At 43.2% G+C, this 17911-nt stretch overlaps 2 protein-coding genes across 10 annotated transcripts; one reads left to right on the top strand and one right to left on the bottom strand.

Moving 5' to 3' along the window:
- Nucleotides 1–338: 338 nt before the first annotated feature.
- Nucleotides 339–5353, bottom strand: sec22c (SEC22 homolog C, vesicle trafficking protein). 2 transcript variants are annotated; one of them, XR_013454283.1, is made up of 9 exons: nucleotides 5250–5353; nucleotides 5016–5075; nucleotides 4088–4299; nucleotides 3725–3888; nucleotides 3378–3557; nucleotides 3108–3226; nucleotides 2713–2778; nucleotides 2380–2632; nucleotides 339–1447 (listed from the first exon to the last, which is right to left on the bottom strand). XR_013454283.1 is itself a non-coding variant. In XM_040166534.2 (8 exons), exons 3-8 carry the CDS (start codon nucleotides 4267–4269, stop codon nucleotides 2432–2434), a joined length of 912 nt encoding a protein of 303 aa, XP_040022468.1. In that variant the 5' UTR covers nucleotides 4270–4299; nucleotides 5016–5075; nucleotides 5250–5353; the 3' UTR covers nucleotides 339–2431. The 2 variants fall into 2 exon arrangements, 1 of the variants encoding a protein (XP_040022468.1); XM_040166534.2 differs by having other exon boundaries at nucleotides 339–2632.
- nktr (natural killer cell triggering receptor) lies at nucleotides 5278–17461 on the top strand. 8 transcript variants are annotated; one of them, XM_078096619.1, is made up of 18 exons: nucleotides 5317–5410; nucleotides 6465–6542; nucleotides 7143–7217; nucleotides 8161–8268; nucleotides 8487–8531; nucleotides 8808–8831; nucleotides 9631–9718; nucleotides 10522–10551; nucleotides 10660–10805; nucleotides 11581–11797; nucleotides 11924–12094; nucleotides 12199–12286; nucleotides 12582–12730; nucleotides 12813–15425; nucleotides 15541–15624; nucleotides 16013–16069; nucleotides 16683–16778; nucleotides 16887–17461. In XM_078096619.1, exons 7-18 carry the CDS (start codon nucleotides 9675–9677, stop codon nucleotides 16945–16947), a joined length of 3756 nt encoding a protein of 1251 aa, XP_077952745.1. In that variant the 5' UTR covers nucleotides 5317–5410; nucleotides 6465–6542; nucleotides 7143–7217; nucleotides 8161–8268; nucleotides 8487–8531; nucleotides 8808–8831; nucleotides 9631–9674; the 3' UTR covers nucleotides 16948–17461. The 8 variants fall into 8 exon arrangements, with proteins under 8 accessions (XP_040022461.2, XP_040022463.2, XP_040022464.2 ...); XM_078096620.1 differs by having other exon boundaries at nucleotides 5323–5410; nucleotides 12834–15425; XM_078096621.1 differs by having other exon boundaries at nucleotides 5323–5410; nucleotides 12837–15425.
- Nucleotides 17462–17911: the final 450 nt, after the last annotated feature.

A 17911-nucleotide genomic window follows, 5' to 3' on the forward strand; every position in this document is an offset into this window, starting at 1 on the left:
AAAGAACCACGTCTTTAAGGCAACTAAATTACTACATGATTCCCATTAATTGAAACTCACAAGAAGAACACAGACGATTTATTTGGAGTTCAAATGAACACACAAACCATATCATCTATTCACAATAGATGAAGTATGAAATGTACGTCTTTCCTGACCCAAGATTTCATGAAGATCAGTATCTTGTGAAAGTGCTCCATCTGGTGTAATATTGGAGAAATACACAAGTAAACGGTAAAACGTTAAATGGCACTTTTAGAAAAACTCTTTGACGTATTATTGCTGATTCTGGAGAGAAAAGTCATTTCTTAGACACACAAATCAGATCAACAAGAGGAAAAAAAGACACTGTTTATTGACCAAATGTCAGTTTTACCACAGCAGGAAGTAATAAAGCCCTGTAATCACCAGTGTGTTTGGCGGTTACAATGAATGACAAGTACGTCACTTCCCAATATTACACACATCAACCTCATGAGTACAAATAACTCCTTTCTGCTGACTGTTTTGATATACAAAGCATCTAACTACTTTAAACCTGAATGAGATTTCAAAAGAAAATCCTGTATCCAGATCAGACTTTAAATAATGATAAAAGAGACAGAATAAGAGAAGGCTGCCACATATTTCAATTGTACAGTGAATTTCTACTAAATGTTATAAAGGCGTCATAATCGACTAAATGATCCTTTCCGTTTCAAGTGTCTAAATTCTCCCCACATTATTTGGTTCTACATCTTGAGCATAATGGCGGCATCATTAACATTACCATATATTGCAGCCTCACCAATGTCCTGCACAGAAAATGCCAAGAAGTTTTCACTTAATAAATGGCATCACACGTGGCCGAGTCCCTCCACATGTCAGAAATGACACCCAACACCCAGATATGAGCACGACACATTGAAAATGTATTAAAAGGCTTGACTGTGCCATCGAGAGCTAAATTACTTTTTATGTTTTTGTAAACTAAAACTGTTTTCTTTTAAAACATTATTGTGAAGGACGTGAAGGACGATTGTCTGAACCTCTTCACTGTAAAATCCTCTTAATTTTCCCGATATAATGGTCTGATAAAGGAAACAATGCCACAAATATTACATTTTACCGACAAACAATATGAACTAATAATTTACTCCCTCGCTCAACACACATTAGTGCAACTCTTCAGCTATTAGAAAAGAACGTCTAGGAAGCTAAATATACAAAATGCTATTAAAAAACAAACTAAAAGGAGATGTTTCCGATTAATTTAGTAGTGCTACCGTTCTATAAGGGAACATACGCAGATAATAACTCGAGTTCTGTTTAAGACAATCTGAGAACGACAGGTAGTGAGCGGTGTAATAAATCCTGAAGAAGACATAAAACTCAAACAAGTAAACCAAAATCAGGATATAAATAGCCGAACCTGATATGCAACACCTTCAAGAACAATGGCCAAACCCTATAGAAAAACAAAAAATGTAAATAGTATTTTACCCATCAAATCAGTGCTTTCATATTCTTACCCGCAGTTTACATTTTAACAAAGCAACAATCAATTTTAAAAAAATAGACAAAAGTCAGTTGTAAATTTGTAATGAATCAAATAAACATTGGTTTTAAATGAAGAAATGATCTTATCACAAACATCATAAAATGATATGAGATTGTGACTATGAGACTAATGTTCCCCCCTTGAACTTTTAATTAATAAGTTAATCAATAAGGGAGCCCTTACATTTTAAACTTTGCACTGACTAGCTGAGCACTTGCTGGTGTATTTGTACATACGTCAACACGATTAAACAAACCAAAAGCAACTAATGGAAACCAAAAAATGAAATAGCTGCATTGTCCGCTTTACTTGGCCGTCACTGATCTCAAACAAACACTAAATCATAGAAGTAGCAAACCTCCAGCAATGGAGGTTCACCTGCCCGTATGCCTTTTACATCTAACAATTACATCAAATGTTACAATCACCAACTGTCACTTAGCATTGATTAACTGATTATGCAAAGATAATAAATGGCCTGTAGTAGCGGAAATAATACTGAGCTGAAATTGAGCATAAATTAAGCGTTAACCTTCTCCAACAGTTTATAAAATGTTGTTTGTACATAAGAAAACAATCCTTAATTTTCTTCAAAACCTTTGTGGGACGGGACGGATCCTGAAGCTTTTTCTGTTGGTAATCTGTTTCCACGCAGCACTGCACTTTACCTTGGATCGAGAAGCTAATTCACACAGAGTGCAAATAGCTACTGTCTATAAGGAAATATTGACGCCATTTTCCGTGATCACACAAAATTTGTGAACATGTGATTTTGTTAAAAAGCCAAGCATCTTCGTATCTCGCGTGCATTGAGCCAATCGCCCGCCTGCCTCTCTCACCTGCACCGAAAGAGCTGTGAGCGGTGATCCCGTCCTCCCCCCCGCGCGCTCCTCACACCCCACAGTCGTTGGTTCTGTCTTGCAGTTTGCGGGTGAGGATGAGGAAGGTGGAGAGGGACGCGACTGAAACGTGGAAGATCAGCTGCCACGGGTTCCTCAGGCCGAGCAGGTAGAAGTTGCATAGGACAATCGCACTCAGCAGGGTGAAGGACTTGGGTTTCTTCCGGGACGAATGGAACAGGTAGAGGTGGCACTGTGGACACGGAGGTCGTTGACATGGTGTCAGCAAGAGATTGTTTCAGTTTGCAACAAAAGAATGTGAACTACAGTCACCTGCAACAAACAGCAGACAAACGCCAGAAGAAATGCCGCGACATTCCATATTCCTTCATAATCATCCTGCGTAGAAAAGGAAAACAATTAATGTCAATCAGCTTAAAGTCCACATCATTTAAACTAAACCACATTTATTTTCAGATTATAGCTAAACCAGACAAGAGGGAAATGTTTGCAGATTTGTGCAGACCTCATCATCAACAAACCTCTGCTTTCACAGCAAAATGCAAAGCAGCCGGTTCTGCCAGCTCAACATACAATTAATGTAAGCTTATACATGACAATTTCAAAATATCGCCAACTAAACATAATGCAAAGCCAGAGAACGGGCTTCTTTCTACAAAACTTAAAGTTAAATTAAAGCATTTGCAATAAGATTGCACTGGCCATACCTGGAATGTGTACTCTATGAGGTGAACACCTCGGATTATGTTCAAAGATGCACACACAATATTTAGGACCAGAGAGAGGATGCCTGCCGCTGTCACTTGTTGGAGTCTTCCATTCTGACCTGTTTGAAAATAAAGTGAAATAAATAGTGCAAAATAACAGAACACAGAAAACGTCGGGAATGTTTCCTCATTTCTGCATTACATGAACATTGAGCAATAAACCACTGTTTCGTTTATGCTATAGTGTAAAAGTCATCTAGTCAGCCCAACCAGATCCAGGACTTTGCTCCATGTGCCCATTTGCAGTGCCGTTGGTGAGCTCCACTTCCTCCCAGTTAATCACTTGTGGTGGATGGAGCCTCAGATCTTCCTGGACCTCTGCCAATGTCACCTCCAGCGCCGGTCCGCCGTTCTGGTTGTAATGCTGCTTCAGCTTCTGAATGGTGCCGTCTGTCGATTTGCAGCGACGGAAAACATTGGGATGAATCAATGTACTGTTAGTTGAAAGTATTACAGCGCATCTTCTTTGTTTGCCGTTCCACACATCACACTTAAATTCAGGTCAAAAATCCTTTGCAAGCGCAAATCGAGATTGCCGTATTCATCACCCTACTCACCAAATTCTAAAAACGGATATGGCCTGGCTGCCAAGGCGACAACAGTGCTTTTGAAGCTCGCTGTGAACTCCCAGCGCAGATCTTCCAGGAAGCAGAAGGCCTTAGCAACAGGGAGGCTGCAGTGGCACACGGTCATGTAGGATACACCCTCTGAAGAGACGAAGCTGAGGAGATGAGGGGAGAAAAAGGTGTTTAGTAAACAAACAGCCTGACGCAGTGTGACTCGGATGCCCCTGTGATAGAATGGACCAAATTCTGTCTGTATTATATTCAAATATACACATATTCTCTGTAGACTGTTTTGTGTATTTATGGCCCTTAAAAAGAGCACAACTGAAACTGCTTTGTTTGCCAAATCCTTACTAGATGTTGAGCTCCCGGCCCTTGATGGTCCCTTTGTCGGGGAAGCGGGCCAGTGCCTTGCTGGTGGTCCTGAGCTGCTGCTTCCTCTCCTGGAGCTCGCGGTTGTGTTCAAAGTCTGTGGAGGCCGACAGGGGGAGTCCATCCCTCACCCGGACCACAAAGGCAAACAGGATCAGAGACATGATCCACAAGGTCCATGGAGAACACACTGCCTACACGGGGTAATCAGATCAACAGAATTGTTATTTTAGGACTCTAACTACATTACTGTCATCATTTGACAATAGTTTTATTGGATAATCATGTAATTGTTATCTGTAAAATGTCAGGAAATAGCCAAAAAAAGCTCATTATAAGTCCCCAAAGTGTCTTATCTAAAGGTTTAGCGTTGTTCTAAAAGCAGTGCATTCATTGACTAACACGTAAAACTAAAAAAAGCATATTTACTACTGAGGTACTACCTTTGGTTGCTTAAATGGCTGAAAGGGTTATTACCATTTCAATCGACTTGCTGTATTAATTAATCAACCAACCAGTCATTCAGCTTTATTTAACCACACTTTGCTAAGACTAATAGATTAATAAAACAGCCTACTATCTTTGTGAAGGTTATCACTCATGTTACCTGTTTAATCATTCCTTAATCTATTCTAAAATATTACAACATTGTAGTGTGCAAAAGAAACTATCCCTATTGATGTAATATGGGCCTGTGAAGTTGAAATTGACTTTTTTTTTTTACTATTTCACCTTCTCAGAGGAATTTTGCAGCACATTATTTTCTGCAGGTGCACAAAACGACTGAGTTTAACTAACGTTATCTTACTAGCAACAGTTTAAAAATAGCAGACATGCCATTTTTTTATTTTCTCGTAAACAATTGAGATTTCGGTGTAAATAAAAAGATATACTTGTAGTAACACCTTACCTCATTGTCATGGGTTTCATCCTGCACCTTGTAACTTAGCTAGCTGGAGGTTAGCTGGCCCTGCAACATGATTTAAAGGAGATAAAGCACCAGCACGTAGCCAGCACCCGTTTCAGATACCCGTTACCAGTGCGATAGCATTATTTCCATAAACGGAGATTGCTATAGACAACTTAAATACGCTATTATAAAACATACGGGGAAAGTTGTATTAAATGAAGCCAACGAGCTAACCTGAAAGCATTTCCGCATATAACAAAATCACAACAAATCGTCTACGGATCCTCGGAAGGGACAAAACAGACTCAGTCGGAGTGATCATACAGAGCCTCGACCTCTCCCTTGCGACGTGAAGTTAGCATTTAGCTATTTGACTGGCTAGCTACCGTACAGAGGTTAGTTACATCATTTGAAGTTAATGTGTATAACCTGCGACCTGCCAGCTTCACATTAAATGTCAACGGAATTCCGGCTGAGGGCGAAATATAACGTAAACTAGTGTATTTAACATCGCCAACGTTAGCCGTTAGCTCAACCATTTTGGATGCGCTGATGTTTGTGTTATGGAAACGTTAGCCGCCGTTAGCTACGTAGCTAATTTAGCCTGTTATTTTATTGTTCTAAGCTCGGTGTGGTCAGTAAGATGTTAGTAACTTTAGGTATCGGAACCTAGTTTCGTCAGCTAATTAACGTTAATACTACTGAAATCATGAGCTGTTCCCTTATTCGGATAATTTCTCGACCTGATCTATACATCGTATTTGATATATAACTAACTGGTATTTATGATACAATGCAGCACACATGACCTCAAATGCAACTAGATAATTGACAACACTCTGTACAGTTGAAAGTTCTCCTTGAGGTTGGCATTGCTGGACATAGAGGTAGCGTTTTATGATCAAACAGTCGAGGTTTGTGATAGGATACGAGTTAAGATTTTCCACATCATTTCAGTGCTCTGAAATGAGGTCTAGTAGAATAAAGTCTGCTCTCTGTTCCTCTTGTTACACCACTATGCCAACACACGCGAACGCACCATGTGAGGGGATGAGAATTATGTGTACGCACAGTATGCCGAGCATTTTCTCAACAATATGCCGCCTGTTTCATGCAAAGTTTAGTAAATCATCGCTGACAGATTATTGCATGCTCTTCTTGTTTTGCAGTTGTTGGTAGAATACATTCTGGCCATTGTTTGCTGTGCTCGCCTTTGTTGTGATTTGATTAACCGGCCACTTTCCCCATATTTCTCCCCTCCCATCCTTCCCTCTCCTCCCCTTTCTGTTTCCATCCTCCTTCTCGGTCGTTTAAGTCTCTCTACACACCCTTCTAAACCGGTTGTGCGTTGTAGGAGCTTCAGCGCCTTACTGCTTCTTTAAAAGAAGAAAACCGTGTTATTTTTCCTGATTTTAGTATTTTTCTTTGTACACTTTTTCTACATTTTAGGTCATCGGGCTTTGATCAGAATGGGGGTGAAAGACCGGCCTCAGTGTTACTTTGATGTGGAGCTCAACCGGGAGCCAGGTAAGGGAATTTCAAATGCCTTCACAGGCATGAGAATTAGTGAGACAGGTGAACAGCCACAGCTCATTTTCACAGCAAGATCTGAGATCAAATCAGATGTTTAAACTCTACGTGAGTTGTTTTGTTTACCTTTGAGCTTATAATTCTACTATTTGTGGTACACTGACTTGGTGGACCGGTTTTGTGTCTGGAACCAGATCTGTACTGAATGGCAGCATTTTTGGCTGTGCCCGAGAAGCTATGGCAACTATGTGGCCTCTGGCTAGATGGCTGTTTTTAATTTGATTAATGGCAGGGAGGGACAAAGAGATCCCTCATCAGCATTGTAAGAATAGTTTCACATTTTCACCTAGCAATGGAAAGGTTTCCATGAAGCTCGAGCTTCACCACAGGATTCTTGTAATTGTTGGGAGCTAATTAAAAGTGTGCTGTGTAGTAACATTTGGGCTGCTTGTAACTGTTAATTGTGTCTTTGAGCTATTTATTTTCTTTCCTGGTTTTATTTTGTAACTTCACTTTTATGCTGAAAAGGCCTTATATAATCTTTTGAATATTTCTAAAGTGAGCTAATATTTTTCCTTTTTTGCTCGTGTTTTACAGTTGGGCGCATAGTCTTCCAACTTTTTTCAGATGTTTGTCCCAAGACAAGCAAAAACTTTCTCTGTCTGTGCACAGGTGAGTACCAGTTAAGGACATGAGTCTTTTGTCATTGTGTTGTAACATTTACGACGGCTTTAGATCACAGCGCTTTAGTCACTTCGATTTCAGCACTCCGTTTCTTCTCTGGTCGTTTTAAATTCTGTCTGTTCTTTTTCACACTTCACATTTTTTTCTAATATCTCCTATCTCTGCCTGAAAAATAATAAGACACATAATATTATTCATATTGTTATGTATTCATTTACAAATAAGTACCACAGTACATCCCCCTTCCTGTCGCTTTTCTATCTTGAGGAAAGAAGCCAATGGCTGTCGTGTAAATTGTCCAGTGACAGATGGAGTCACTGCACGGATGGAGGAGTCCTGCCCCGTCTCCTTAGATATGTCACCCCACTGAGCGGAGCGCAATGCACCGTGGTGGTGGCACTCTGCCGAGAGGTGGTCATAAATCTGCAAACAGACTGCAGATCGATCGTCCATCTCATTTTTCACCCCCAAACGGGGAATGTGTCTGTTTCCTGGACTCACCGACGCAACATAACACAGTGATATACACAACTCAGCGGGGCAGTTTCTAGAGTGTGCTTTTAGGAGTAGGGGGTGGGGGTGTGGGTGTCAGCTCACACTATTAGAATCTAAACTCATGGAACAATAGTCAAACCAGTGGGGCAGAAATACTAAAAGATTAGCGACCTAAGCTGCCCATCTGAACAGTCAGCCCCCTGTCCTCTAGAAGGGACCCTTGAACGCATCAAGAATGCCTGAACGAAGCTGTCCAGTTTATTGATATCTTTTCCCCAAATGCCGTGTCATTCCCTTGCTTAGAATTAAAACCCCGTGTGGCGATGTTAACCCCTCGAGGCATCTGGTGCACACAAAAGCTGTTTTTTTTACGTTAGCTCTTCTGTTGAGTGTTTGGTGTTGGATGAGCGCTCATTTAACATGCATGTAATTACAGGTGAAAAGGGAACTGGCAAAATCACAGGGAAAAAGCTGTGCTACAAAGGCTCCACTTTTCACAGAGTTGTAAAGAACTTTATGGTCCAGGGAGGCGACTTCACTGAAGGTACATTAATAATGTCATATAACCTCATTGACATTAAAAGTGAAGTGTTATTATTCATGGCAAGAGACATGTGTCCTGAATGTGGCCCCCACTTCAAATATGTCCTTCACACACACATTTACCACTTTCTTTTTACAATATCATCTTTTCCCTGGACAGCATTGCTTCTGTAACGTTCTGTAATTTGCTTACACACATTACCGTGTTAATCTCTGCAGGAAATGGAAGAGGGGGAGAGTCCATATACGGCGGCTACTTTGAAGGTAAAGTGAATATTTAATGATCCTAAACTCAGTCTCCATTATTGATGTCTGTTAGCTACCTTAGCATGATGAAAATGTTGCATGCACTTGTGGTAATCATTGGTTTCATATGTGTTTTCCTATGTGTGACTCTGTTGACCTTCACTTTTCCATTGTATAGTGCTGTTTTCTATTTATTCACAGTAGTGGGCTTTATGTAATCCGCATGGAGAATAGGTATTACTGAAAGCTACAATCTACCTGCCTAAAATTTTCAACATATTCTTTTATTTATAGAGTGGTCTTTTGCAAAATGAGAAGGTAAGAGATGTACACAGCTCAGTAACACCATGTCAACATTGTCTCCACCACCTTCCTCTTGTCAGTCAAAGCAGTGCAAAGGTTTTGCAGCGGCACAGATGCAAATGTGTTCTGAAAATGAAAGGACTTTCATTTCGACTGCTGCCCTGAGCCTCGTGCTGCTCAGGTTACCTGTTAATGTTACATACGTGGTATTCAAAAGTGACATGTAGTCACGTACGCGCTGCGGGCTTTAGACTAAATAAGAAGACTCCTAAACTATGACAGTGGTACGATATTTATCATTTATTATATACAAGGGTTTCGACTCATGGGACGTGTTTTTGTGTTTTCCAAATTCATGACATGATGAGTGAACTTCCAGGGTTTTATTCTTTATACAGTTAATTAACTGTTTACCTTCACTCTAGTATGTGTCGCCACATTCATTTAGTGTGCTTTGAAAATACATATCCAGGAGACTCGAAGCCTGCTCTAAATAGTTCTTTTTTTTTTTTTTCTTCTTTTTTTTATTGATCCTGGATCCGGGGCCAAACATAATCCAGATGAGAACAAAGGCAACGGATGCATAATCCATCTCATACTAGTTTCAAGTCCAAATCAGTTTGGTACTTAGAAGGACTAGAATTAACAAATATAACTACCGTACTCTTATGAAAGGACAGGTTGGTGAGGCAATGGTTAGATTATTGGTTCAAAATGTTTATTCCTTTTTTTACTTCTTCCCTGAATATTTCCGCTGTCGTGTATCCGAGAGCGCTCCCTGAGACTCCCCTCCCTCTCCCTCTGCTGCCAACAGATGAGAACTTCATTCTCAAACACGACAGAGCCTTCCTGTTGTCGATGGCCAATCGCGGGAAGGACACCAACGGTTCCCAGTTCTTCATGTGAGTGCCACTCTGCAGCCTTTGAATAACTTTACCATTGAACCGACAAGTCACCTGCATTATTCTTTTGCTTCCTGTCCCTTTTTGAGAACTGTAGAGTAGAAGTTGTCATTGAGTGTGAACGTCATCCAGGTCGTCTCTGTGTAGTTTCAAAGTGCAGGGAAACATGGATTCAATCTTTTTTACCTACAAATGTGTTACATTTTTTCTCTTGCCGTTTTTGTGTAAAATTTACAGAAACTCTAGCATCCTGCTCTTCCAAGGTAATGTGTCTCCAAGGCTGTGTTTCTCTCTCTCTCTCTCTCTCTCCTGACTGTATTTATCATTCAGTATCTTTATATTTCCAACTATTTTACAGTGTTAATTTTATATATATATTGACCAATAGTTGCAGATTATTTTACTTTTTTTTATCACTAAAACAGGTTGTCACCATAACTTAAGAAATACGTGAAACCTCTTGACGGGGAGGAACTGTGTACCGACTCTTTTTATTTGATCCAAATACGGTCCTATAATTGTCGACACTGATGTTGAGGGGTTTTATTGCAAAATTGCAAGCGTTTAAAAAAAAAAAAAAAAAAGTTATTTGCTGTCAAATAGTATTAAACAAATCTCATTCTGACAAACTCTTCACCTTTTTTGAGATTTCTCCTGTGGTACAGTAGCACCTGCACTTTGTGGAAGTTTGCTTGTTTATTCTCATTCTTTTCCTCCTCTTTCTCCCTTTCTCCTGACCGGTGCCACTGATTGGTCATTGGTTGACCTTCCTCTGCTTCTTTATTGGATTACCTGCAAAACAGCACAACCAAGACGGCACCTCACCTCGATGGGTAAAAATGTCACCGTGGCCTTTTTTTTTTATTTTAAAGAGACAAAAACCCGGAATAGTCAGTTTACAGCGACCGGCATCAACTTCTTTTTTTCTTTCTTTTGTGCAGCGTCCACGTCGTCTTTGGTGTCATCATCTCCGGCTTTGAAGTGATAAAGAAGGTTGAAGGGCTGAAGACCGACTCAGCCAGTAGACCCTACGCTGACGTCAGAGTGATGGACTGTGGACAACTTTTCACCAAGTCCGCTAATGATGGTAGATAGAGTACCACGACTGGTTCATATTAGTCGCGCATAACCACAGGGATGTTTCTAAAGAAAGGTCCGGCGTCCCATCTCGTCCTTCTCGTTTAGAGGGGAAAAGAAAACGCTGTGGCTTGTTTCTATTTGTTTTAAGCCTATTGGCTCTAAGCCCCGGTTGCAGCGACTGCGGCCTTGCAAAAAAAGACGGTGTAACATTCGATTTGAAAGGACCAGATTTAGTGGCATCTAGCGGCGAGGTTGCCACCAGCTGAATCCCCCCGTCCCACCCTCCTCCTCCTCCTCCGTTTCCAAGCGGGTCCGACTGCAACGGCCTTAAGTTAACCTAGACACGACAGGTCCTCGCTACAGCAGAAACATCGCGTTACACAACAGACCTTTACCACAACGGCTTAAATAGACTTAATCCATTGTTTTGCTTTTTCCTCTTGCTTATGCTTCTAGCTGGCTTATATTTTGTGCCCATTTTGTAAGAGGTTGGCATTTCCCCCCCCCACTGGCATCAGTCACAGGACTTGTAACCTGATCTTCTGTTTAATGAGGATCAGCGAGGTGATCGCTGTGAAGTTCAGTTGGCATCTGCCCATCTGACTCTGCCGGGCCTGCCTTCTTCGCCCCCAACATACCGAGTAGGATCAAACAGAGGTTCAGTTGTTGTAGTGCTGCGCCCCCTGAGAGAGACCTCTGGCATGAACTCGCCTTCATACTCTGGCTATGAAATTATATATTGAATGCGATGACATACACGGCCATTATGTTTCATTCTTCAGTACTTGAAGGCAAAAGGAAAAGGGCTTCCCGTTCGGCTGACTCGTCCCTCCATACCCATGACTCGTCCTCGCCACCTTCCTCCTCAGTGGGCTCTGAAAGCGAATCCGATGAAAGGTACAAACTACGCAAGCCCAAGAGGCATGCAAAGAGTAAACGTTCTAAAAGGAAAAGGATGGAATCGAAGAAGGACATTGATGTTTGGCCCGCCAATCAAAGGTAGTTGTTATTTCGTGATCACATCTTTAGTCTGATCAGTATATTCAAGTCTGAATAGAAGTGCTGACATTATTCCGGTAGATGGCGTTGATCTTTGATGTAAGAAAATATTGTTTTTGGATGAAGCTCTCCCAGTCCTGTGGAAAGAGAGACGCTGGAGGAGGACGGTGAAGTGGAGCAGGAGCCGAGTGGGAGGAGAGAGAAGCCTGTAGTCCGACCGGAGGAAATCCCACCGGTGCCTGAGAACCGCTTCCTGCTGCGTCGGGGAATGCCGTCCCAGGAAGAAAAAACAGAGATGTCAGTTCATTTAAATACGTTTTGGTTTATTGTTAGTATTTATTGAAGTACACACTTAAGTGATCCACCATGGCTGTTTATTCGGAAACTCTTTATCGTTTCAGAGTTGAGAAAGAAGAACAGTCTGTGTCAACTGACCCGAAACCAGCAGTGTCCAAGTCTGGACGCAAGATCAAAGGCAGAGGAACAATGGTATGTCCTTCTCTGCGCTGACTGGCTTGCAATGAAAATATGGTATATTTTGTAAAGGTAATTCTCAAAACTAAAAACAAAAAAATTAAATTAAACTAAAATCTGACTGGGCTGTCTTACTTCAGTTTAACATACCCAAATGTATGTGCACAAGCTTTCACAATACAGTCTCCTTTTAAAGCAGAGAATATTCAATCACAACCTCAGCAAGCTCCATGAAAGGTTTATTAAATGTATTATTTTAACCAATATATATATATATAATTTGGTTTTTTGTTATTTGTTTTTGTTGCAGCGATATCATACCCCCACAAGGTCTAAATCGCGATCTGCATCCGTGGAAGAACGTAGGAGCAGTGAAACCCCACCACACTGGAAAGAAGAGATGAAGAGAACCAAAGTGTACCAACCGCCGAGCAGTGAGAGGTGGAGCAAAGGAGACAAGTAAGGACTAAATATTGGACTCTGTAGCTTTAAACATCACTTACATCTATATTCTTCTTCATGCCGTATTTTAACTTTACAGATTAAATTACCTTTCCTCAAGCAGATGGGAGGACAGAAGTGACTCTGCGTGGTCCCGGTCTGCACAGCACTCCTCGGACCGAAGCTCTCAGAGGTCCAGCCTGCGCCGCCAACAGATGAAAGAGAAGAAGAAAGCCAAACGCAAGAAGAAGGCCAAAAAACGGAAGCACGACAAGAAGAAGAGCTGCGAGAGCAAACCTGAAGAGCCTATCCTGCCAGTGGGTCGAAGGTCAGTGTCTTCAGAGATGAAGTCCAGAAGATCCCGCTCTCTAACTCGCTCCTCATCCAATCCGAATAATTCGCCAGCCTGGAGACGGCAGTCCCCGCTGTCTTTCAGAGACTCACGGTCCTATTCTAGATCCTACACACCGGGTCGGTCCAGGTCTAAAGGGAGGTCAAGGTCATATTCAAGATCCAGAAGCCTTTCGAGGTCCAGAGGCCGGTCTTTGTCTAGATCCAGATCTCGGTCCTATTCTCGATCCCAATCCAGGTCAAGATCAAGATCCCAGTACAGATCTAGATCTTTGTCTCCACCCAGAAAAAAAAGTTTATCCCGATCGCCGAGAAAGAGGAACGTCAGCAAGCACAAAGCGGACTCCGGGATGTCCGGGAAGCTTCCAGAGAGCAAAGTCCCGGCCGCCCCAAGACCCCCAAGTGTCCCGGCTCCTGAAAGCGCCCCAGTGATCCCAATGAGCGACAGTCCCCCACCCTCACGCTGGAAACCTGATCAAAAGCCCTGGAGGCCCTCTTACATCCACACTCAGGAGATTAAAGCTAAAGTAGCTCCCAGCTCCCCTACTGGTCAAACAGCAGCAGGTCTTACAGAAAGAGCTCAGACACCAAAGTGCCTGCCTGGGGACTCTGAAAGGCACAAAGCTGCGGGGCGCTCACTCAGCAGGTCCTCCAGGAGCAGGTCCTACAGCCGCTCATACAGTCGCTCAAGGAGCAGAAGTTACAGTAGATCCAGGTCCAGATCCCCTCGTAAGTATAAAAGCAGATCATCGTCCTACAGCAGGTCAAACTCTGAAAACTCCCAGAACACGAGCAGCCACAAGAAGAGTACTCTAGGCAAGGAATGGAAAGCGTATTACAGCTCCCTGAGCAGGATCAAAAATGTAGATAAGTACATCTCGACCCACAGTATTCAAGATGCTCTGCCAGGCTCTGAGAAGACGGCGAGCTGTGAGCCTGGTCCTGATGCCAGTGACTCGAGGAGAGGTGGCTCTTCGGAGAAAATGAGAGGCAGCGGCAGCTCACAGGGCGAAGAAACAAAGCACTGCGGCGCTGTGTTGGTAGAGCGCTTTAATAGCAAGTCCGAATGGGATAGTGACAGCGACAAAGTCAGCCGGAGCAACAGTGCTACCCTGACAAGAAAGCAGAAACAAGCAGGTCGGTCCGATAAAACTGTTGACAAGAAGCTGTCTGCTCTTACTGGATGGAATTCCGAAAGTGATTGTGAAAATATAACTGCCAAGACATTGGCCATATCTGAAAAGGAGGAAGGGGAGGCGAGTTCAGAATCTGAATGTGAGACGTCCAGAAAGTCGTCCGAGGCCCTGATGGCACAGGCTCCAGTAGCTGCTTCTAGTAGGCCGGAGGAAAGCACGGAGAAAGCCCCGCAGCCAGAGAAGCACAAGAGCAAGAAGAAGTCCAAACGTAAGTGTAGACACAAGAGAAGAAGTGTGAACAAAAGCTGCTCCCATCACCGAAAGGACAAAGGAAAGAGATCCAAGAGGAAACAGCAGAGGCTCAAAGAGACTTTTCACTGGCAGCCTCCGTTGGAGTTTGGTGAGGAGGAAGAAGAGGATGAATCAAAACGAGAGAAGCCTGGCGGAGCTCTGAAAGAACGGCCCGCTGTGGGCAGCATGGATGAGAGATGCTCCTCTTTAAACAAGATTCGTAATGCAGAAAAAGACAAAACAGAAAAATGTATCAAAAAAAGGCCGAAACACGCTGAACTTCACCTTCAGTCGTCCAAGAGGAACGGGGAGAATTTACCCAGCGTGAAAGAGCAAGAGTCCTTGGACGATATGGACATTTGCACCCCAGAGCACGACGCCGAGATTGTCGAGCATCTGGCCGCACAGGACATGTGTGACCGCGCGTTAACCCTCAGAGCTACCTCGCGGCCCTCCGATGTGCCGAGTCGAGGCGGTGCTTTACGCGAGGAACCGCCGCCTGTTGCCTCCGCAACTTCAACCGCTGGACTTCGAGACGAAGCGCCCGCCGGCAGGCCTGCTGCAGCCGCGCTCGGCTTCAAATGGAGGCCTCTGAAAGGAACGTCGGCTCTCCGGGACGCAGACGCGCCGCCGCTCGCCGCCCAAAGGGTCCAACTTCAGGAGACCCCCGACGCGCAGAGCGTGAGGATGGAGATCAAGAGCACGAGCCGCGTGCGGCCGGGATCTCTGTTCGACGAGGTCCGCAAGACGGCGCGGCTCAACCAGAGGCCGAGGAACCAGGAGAGCTCCAGCGAGGAGCGGTCCGCCTCCGGGGGAAGTACGCGCTCCCCGAAGAAATCCCGCTCGGCCTCCAGCCGCCGGTCCCGCTCCAGAGGCTGGTCCCGCTCCTACAGCAGGTCCAGGAGTCGATCCCGCAGCTCCAGCTACACCTCCAGGTGAGTTTTTTTTTTTTTTTTTACAATATAGTTGTGAAAGACTTAATGGATGTGAAGCATGCGGAACAGTAGCTCAGATCTCTGTTGGCTTTGTAACACGTCTCAACCATTTCAGGAGCCGCAGCCCGAGTCGCAGGAGACGTGGAAGAGGGCAGTCGCGCTCTCGTAGCAGAACATACCGGAGCTACGGGAGTCACAGGTACACCCCCCCGAAGCACTGATTACGTAATCTGCTGTGGCGCCTCGACGGGTCCCAGTGGGGATGTTTTTGGCTAAAAGCAGTGAAAACAACAAAGGGAGGAAACCCTGCAGCGAGGGAGGTGTCACTGCCATGACCTTTATTTGACAGCTCGGCCTTGTAAATGAGTGGTTCCGCCACAAAATGTTCATCCGTGTATCAATTACTCGACCTCGACTCGAACCTCGAATTCCTGAAAAAAAGTGTTTCATAAACGAAAAAATTGTTCAGAAACTCACACACAAGTCATGCAGCAAATACAAATGAGTATTTATACATTACTCCATTATGTTTTTCCATTTTGTATTTTAAGCATAATTTGGTCTGTTCTTGTTCTTTCTTCTATCAGTCGGGCGTCCAGTAGCCATTCCAGAAGTCGCTCCTATGGCCGCCGTCGGAGATCCAGGTCCGTTTGCTATTTGATGGTCTAACCGATTGAAATAGAAATGTTGAACTGTTCATGTGAGAGTCACTGAGTCCTCTTAATCATGAATACAAACACGTAAAACCAAAGTCATGATGAAATACCAATTAATTTTATCTCAATCCCAATTAAATACAGTGGCGAGTCCGTTTTCATGAACTGAAAGATGAAGTGGTTCGTAATGGAGGTTGTATAATTGCATGGAAACAATTGATAGATATTGAGCAGAATGCTTTTGTGTGGAGGCATTAGAGATAAAACAAGTAGGAGAATATTCATTGATTCTATTGGCTGTTTTGCTGATTAATTCTTTCCACTGAATTGAATATTTGCTGGGTTTTTTTTGTCTTGTGTGCCAATAAACACATTATTCCTCAGGTCTGAAAAAAATCAGAATATGAAAGCGCTTTAGAAATTGTGTTTTCTTTTACAGACCAAAGGAAAATTTGCATCAAGAAAATAATCCGCAGATGATTAAAATAGTTGTTGGTTGCAGCCCATGAAGACGCCAGTACTTGGGTTTCAGATCCGTGTGTGAATGGAGACCCTCTTCCTGCGACGCCCCCTAAAATAATCTCTCTGCCTGTCGATGCAGGTCGGACTCCTACGACAGCTACTCCAGCCGGAGCGCGAGCAGGAGACGACGGCGCAGGCACAGCGACAGCTACAGGAGCTCCGACCGCCGATCCCGGTAAACCCCCCACCCCCCCCCCCCCCCTCCCCCCTCGCCATAGAGCGTGTGCATTTAATGCGTGCGTGAAGCGTGACGTGCTCCGTGGCTTGTCCCTCTCGCTCGCAGGTCGTACCGCTCCTCCAGCAGCAGCTCCTCCGGCCGCAGTCGAAGCAGTCGGTACAGTTGAGCCTCGGGCAGGTTGCTGCCGTCGAAGCTGCCGAGAGGGATCGAACGCGCCGCCACTCAGCGGCTGTCACGAGAAAAAAGTGCCCGTTCAATTCTCTACTGTACGACCGTCTCAAGGAATGTTATGGAACGTGAATAAAGAAACCACTTTATGAGCAGATCTTCTTACAAGTGAGAACTACAACCTAGAAGTAAAAACAATTTATATGGGAAAAATAAAGATATATGTATTTTATATTGCATATTTGTATATTATTTTGCTAGTTACGTTTTTTTCTACACTGAAATGTACAAGTATACTGTAAGTGGTCAGTCCTCCCAGTTCTGACGTATACGCTGAGTTCATGCCTTAAATTCAGTCTTTCATTGCTGAAAAAGGCCGTTGTTCAATAGAGGAAATTATTTTGTTCTAAATGTTTTATTGGATCGTGAATGTTAAAAGCTGTACTCAAAGTTTAATACGTTTATTCAAACAGTTACATGAATGTTTACACGTAATAAATACCACAACTTAAGTCTATGTTGTTGTTCTTTTATCTTCATATCCACTGGATAAGTGTTGAGATGTTGGTTTCTGGAGAATATTTACCTCCGTAATGCTTCTTGCTTTCAAGCTGCAGCTTCTCTGTAAGTGAGATCGATACAGTGTTGCACTGTAAAGTCTTAATCCCTGCTGATTTGAATTGCATGAATTATATCATGTAAAATGCTACTAATGTACTTACCAAATGTTTTTTGTATAATGGGAACAAATTCGGTGGATTTTATTACATGTCAAACATTTCGACAGACTATTAGAGATGTCCAACCTTTGAAAGACAAATGGATCAAAAGAGGACGAGCACTTTTACTGAGGAAATCATTCCAGTTTCTTTCATCACGGATGTCTCTATTCTGTCCACTCTTCTTTTTTCACAGGCCTCAAAAAGCCTTTTTTAAAATCTCTTTCTATAGATGAAGTCTGG

This window comes from Gasterosteus aculeatus, chromosome 21 (assembly GCF_964276395.1).
Source record: "Gasterosteus aculeatus chromosome 21, fGasAcu3.hap1.1, whole genome shotgun sequence".
Lineage (NCBI taxonomy): Eukaryota > Metazoa > Chordata > Actinopteri > Perciformes > Gasterosteidae > Gasterosteus > Gasterosteus aculeatus.

Coding starts and splice junctions, on each gene's coding strand:
- sec22c (XM_040166534.2), bottom strand. CDS start 4,269: ATGTCTCTGATCCTGTTTGCCTTTGTGGTCCGGGTGAGGGATGGACTC. Junction 3,889..4,087: donor GGCCGGGAGCTCAACATCTA/GTAAGGATTTGG, acceptor TCATCTCCTCAG/CTTCGTCTCTTCAGAGGGTG. Junction 3,227..3,377: donor GGAGCAAAGTCCTGGATCTG/GTTGGGCTGACT, acceptor ATTTTCAAACAG/GTCAGAATGGAAGACTCCAA.
- nktr (XM_040166527.2), top strand. CDS start 6,485: ATGGGGGTGAAAGACCGGCCTCAGTGTTACTTTGATGTGGAGCTCAAC. Junction 7,218..8,160: donor CTTTCTCTGTCTGTGCACAG/GTGAGTACCAGT, acceptor ATGTAATTACAG/GTGAAAAGGGAACTGGCAAA. Junction 8,532..9,630: donor ATACGGCGGCTACTTTGAAG/GTAAAGTGAATA, acceptor TGCTGCCAACAG/ATGAGAACTTCATTCTCAAA.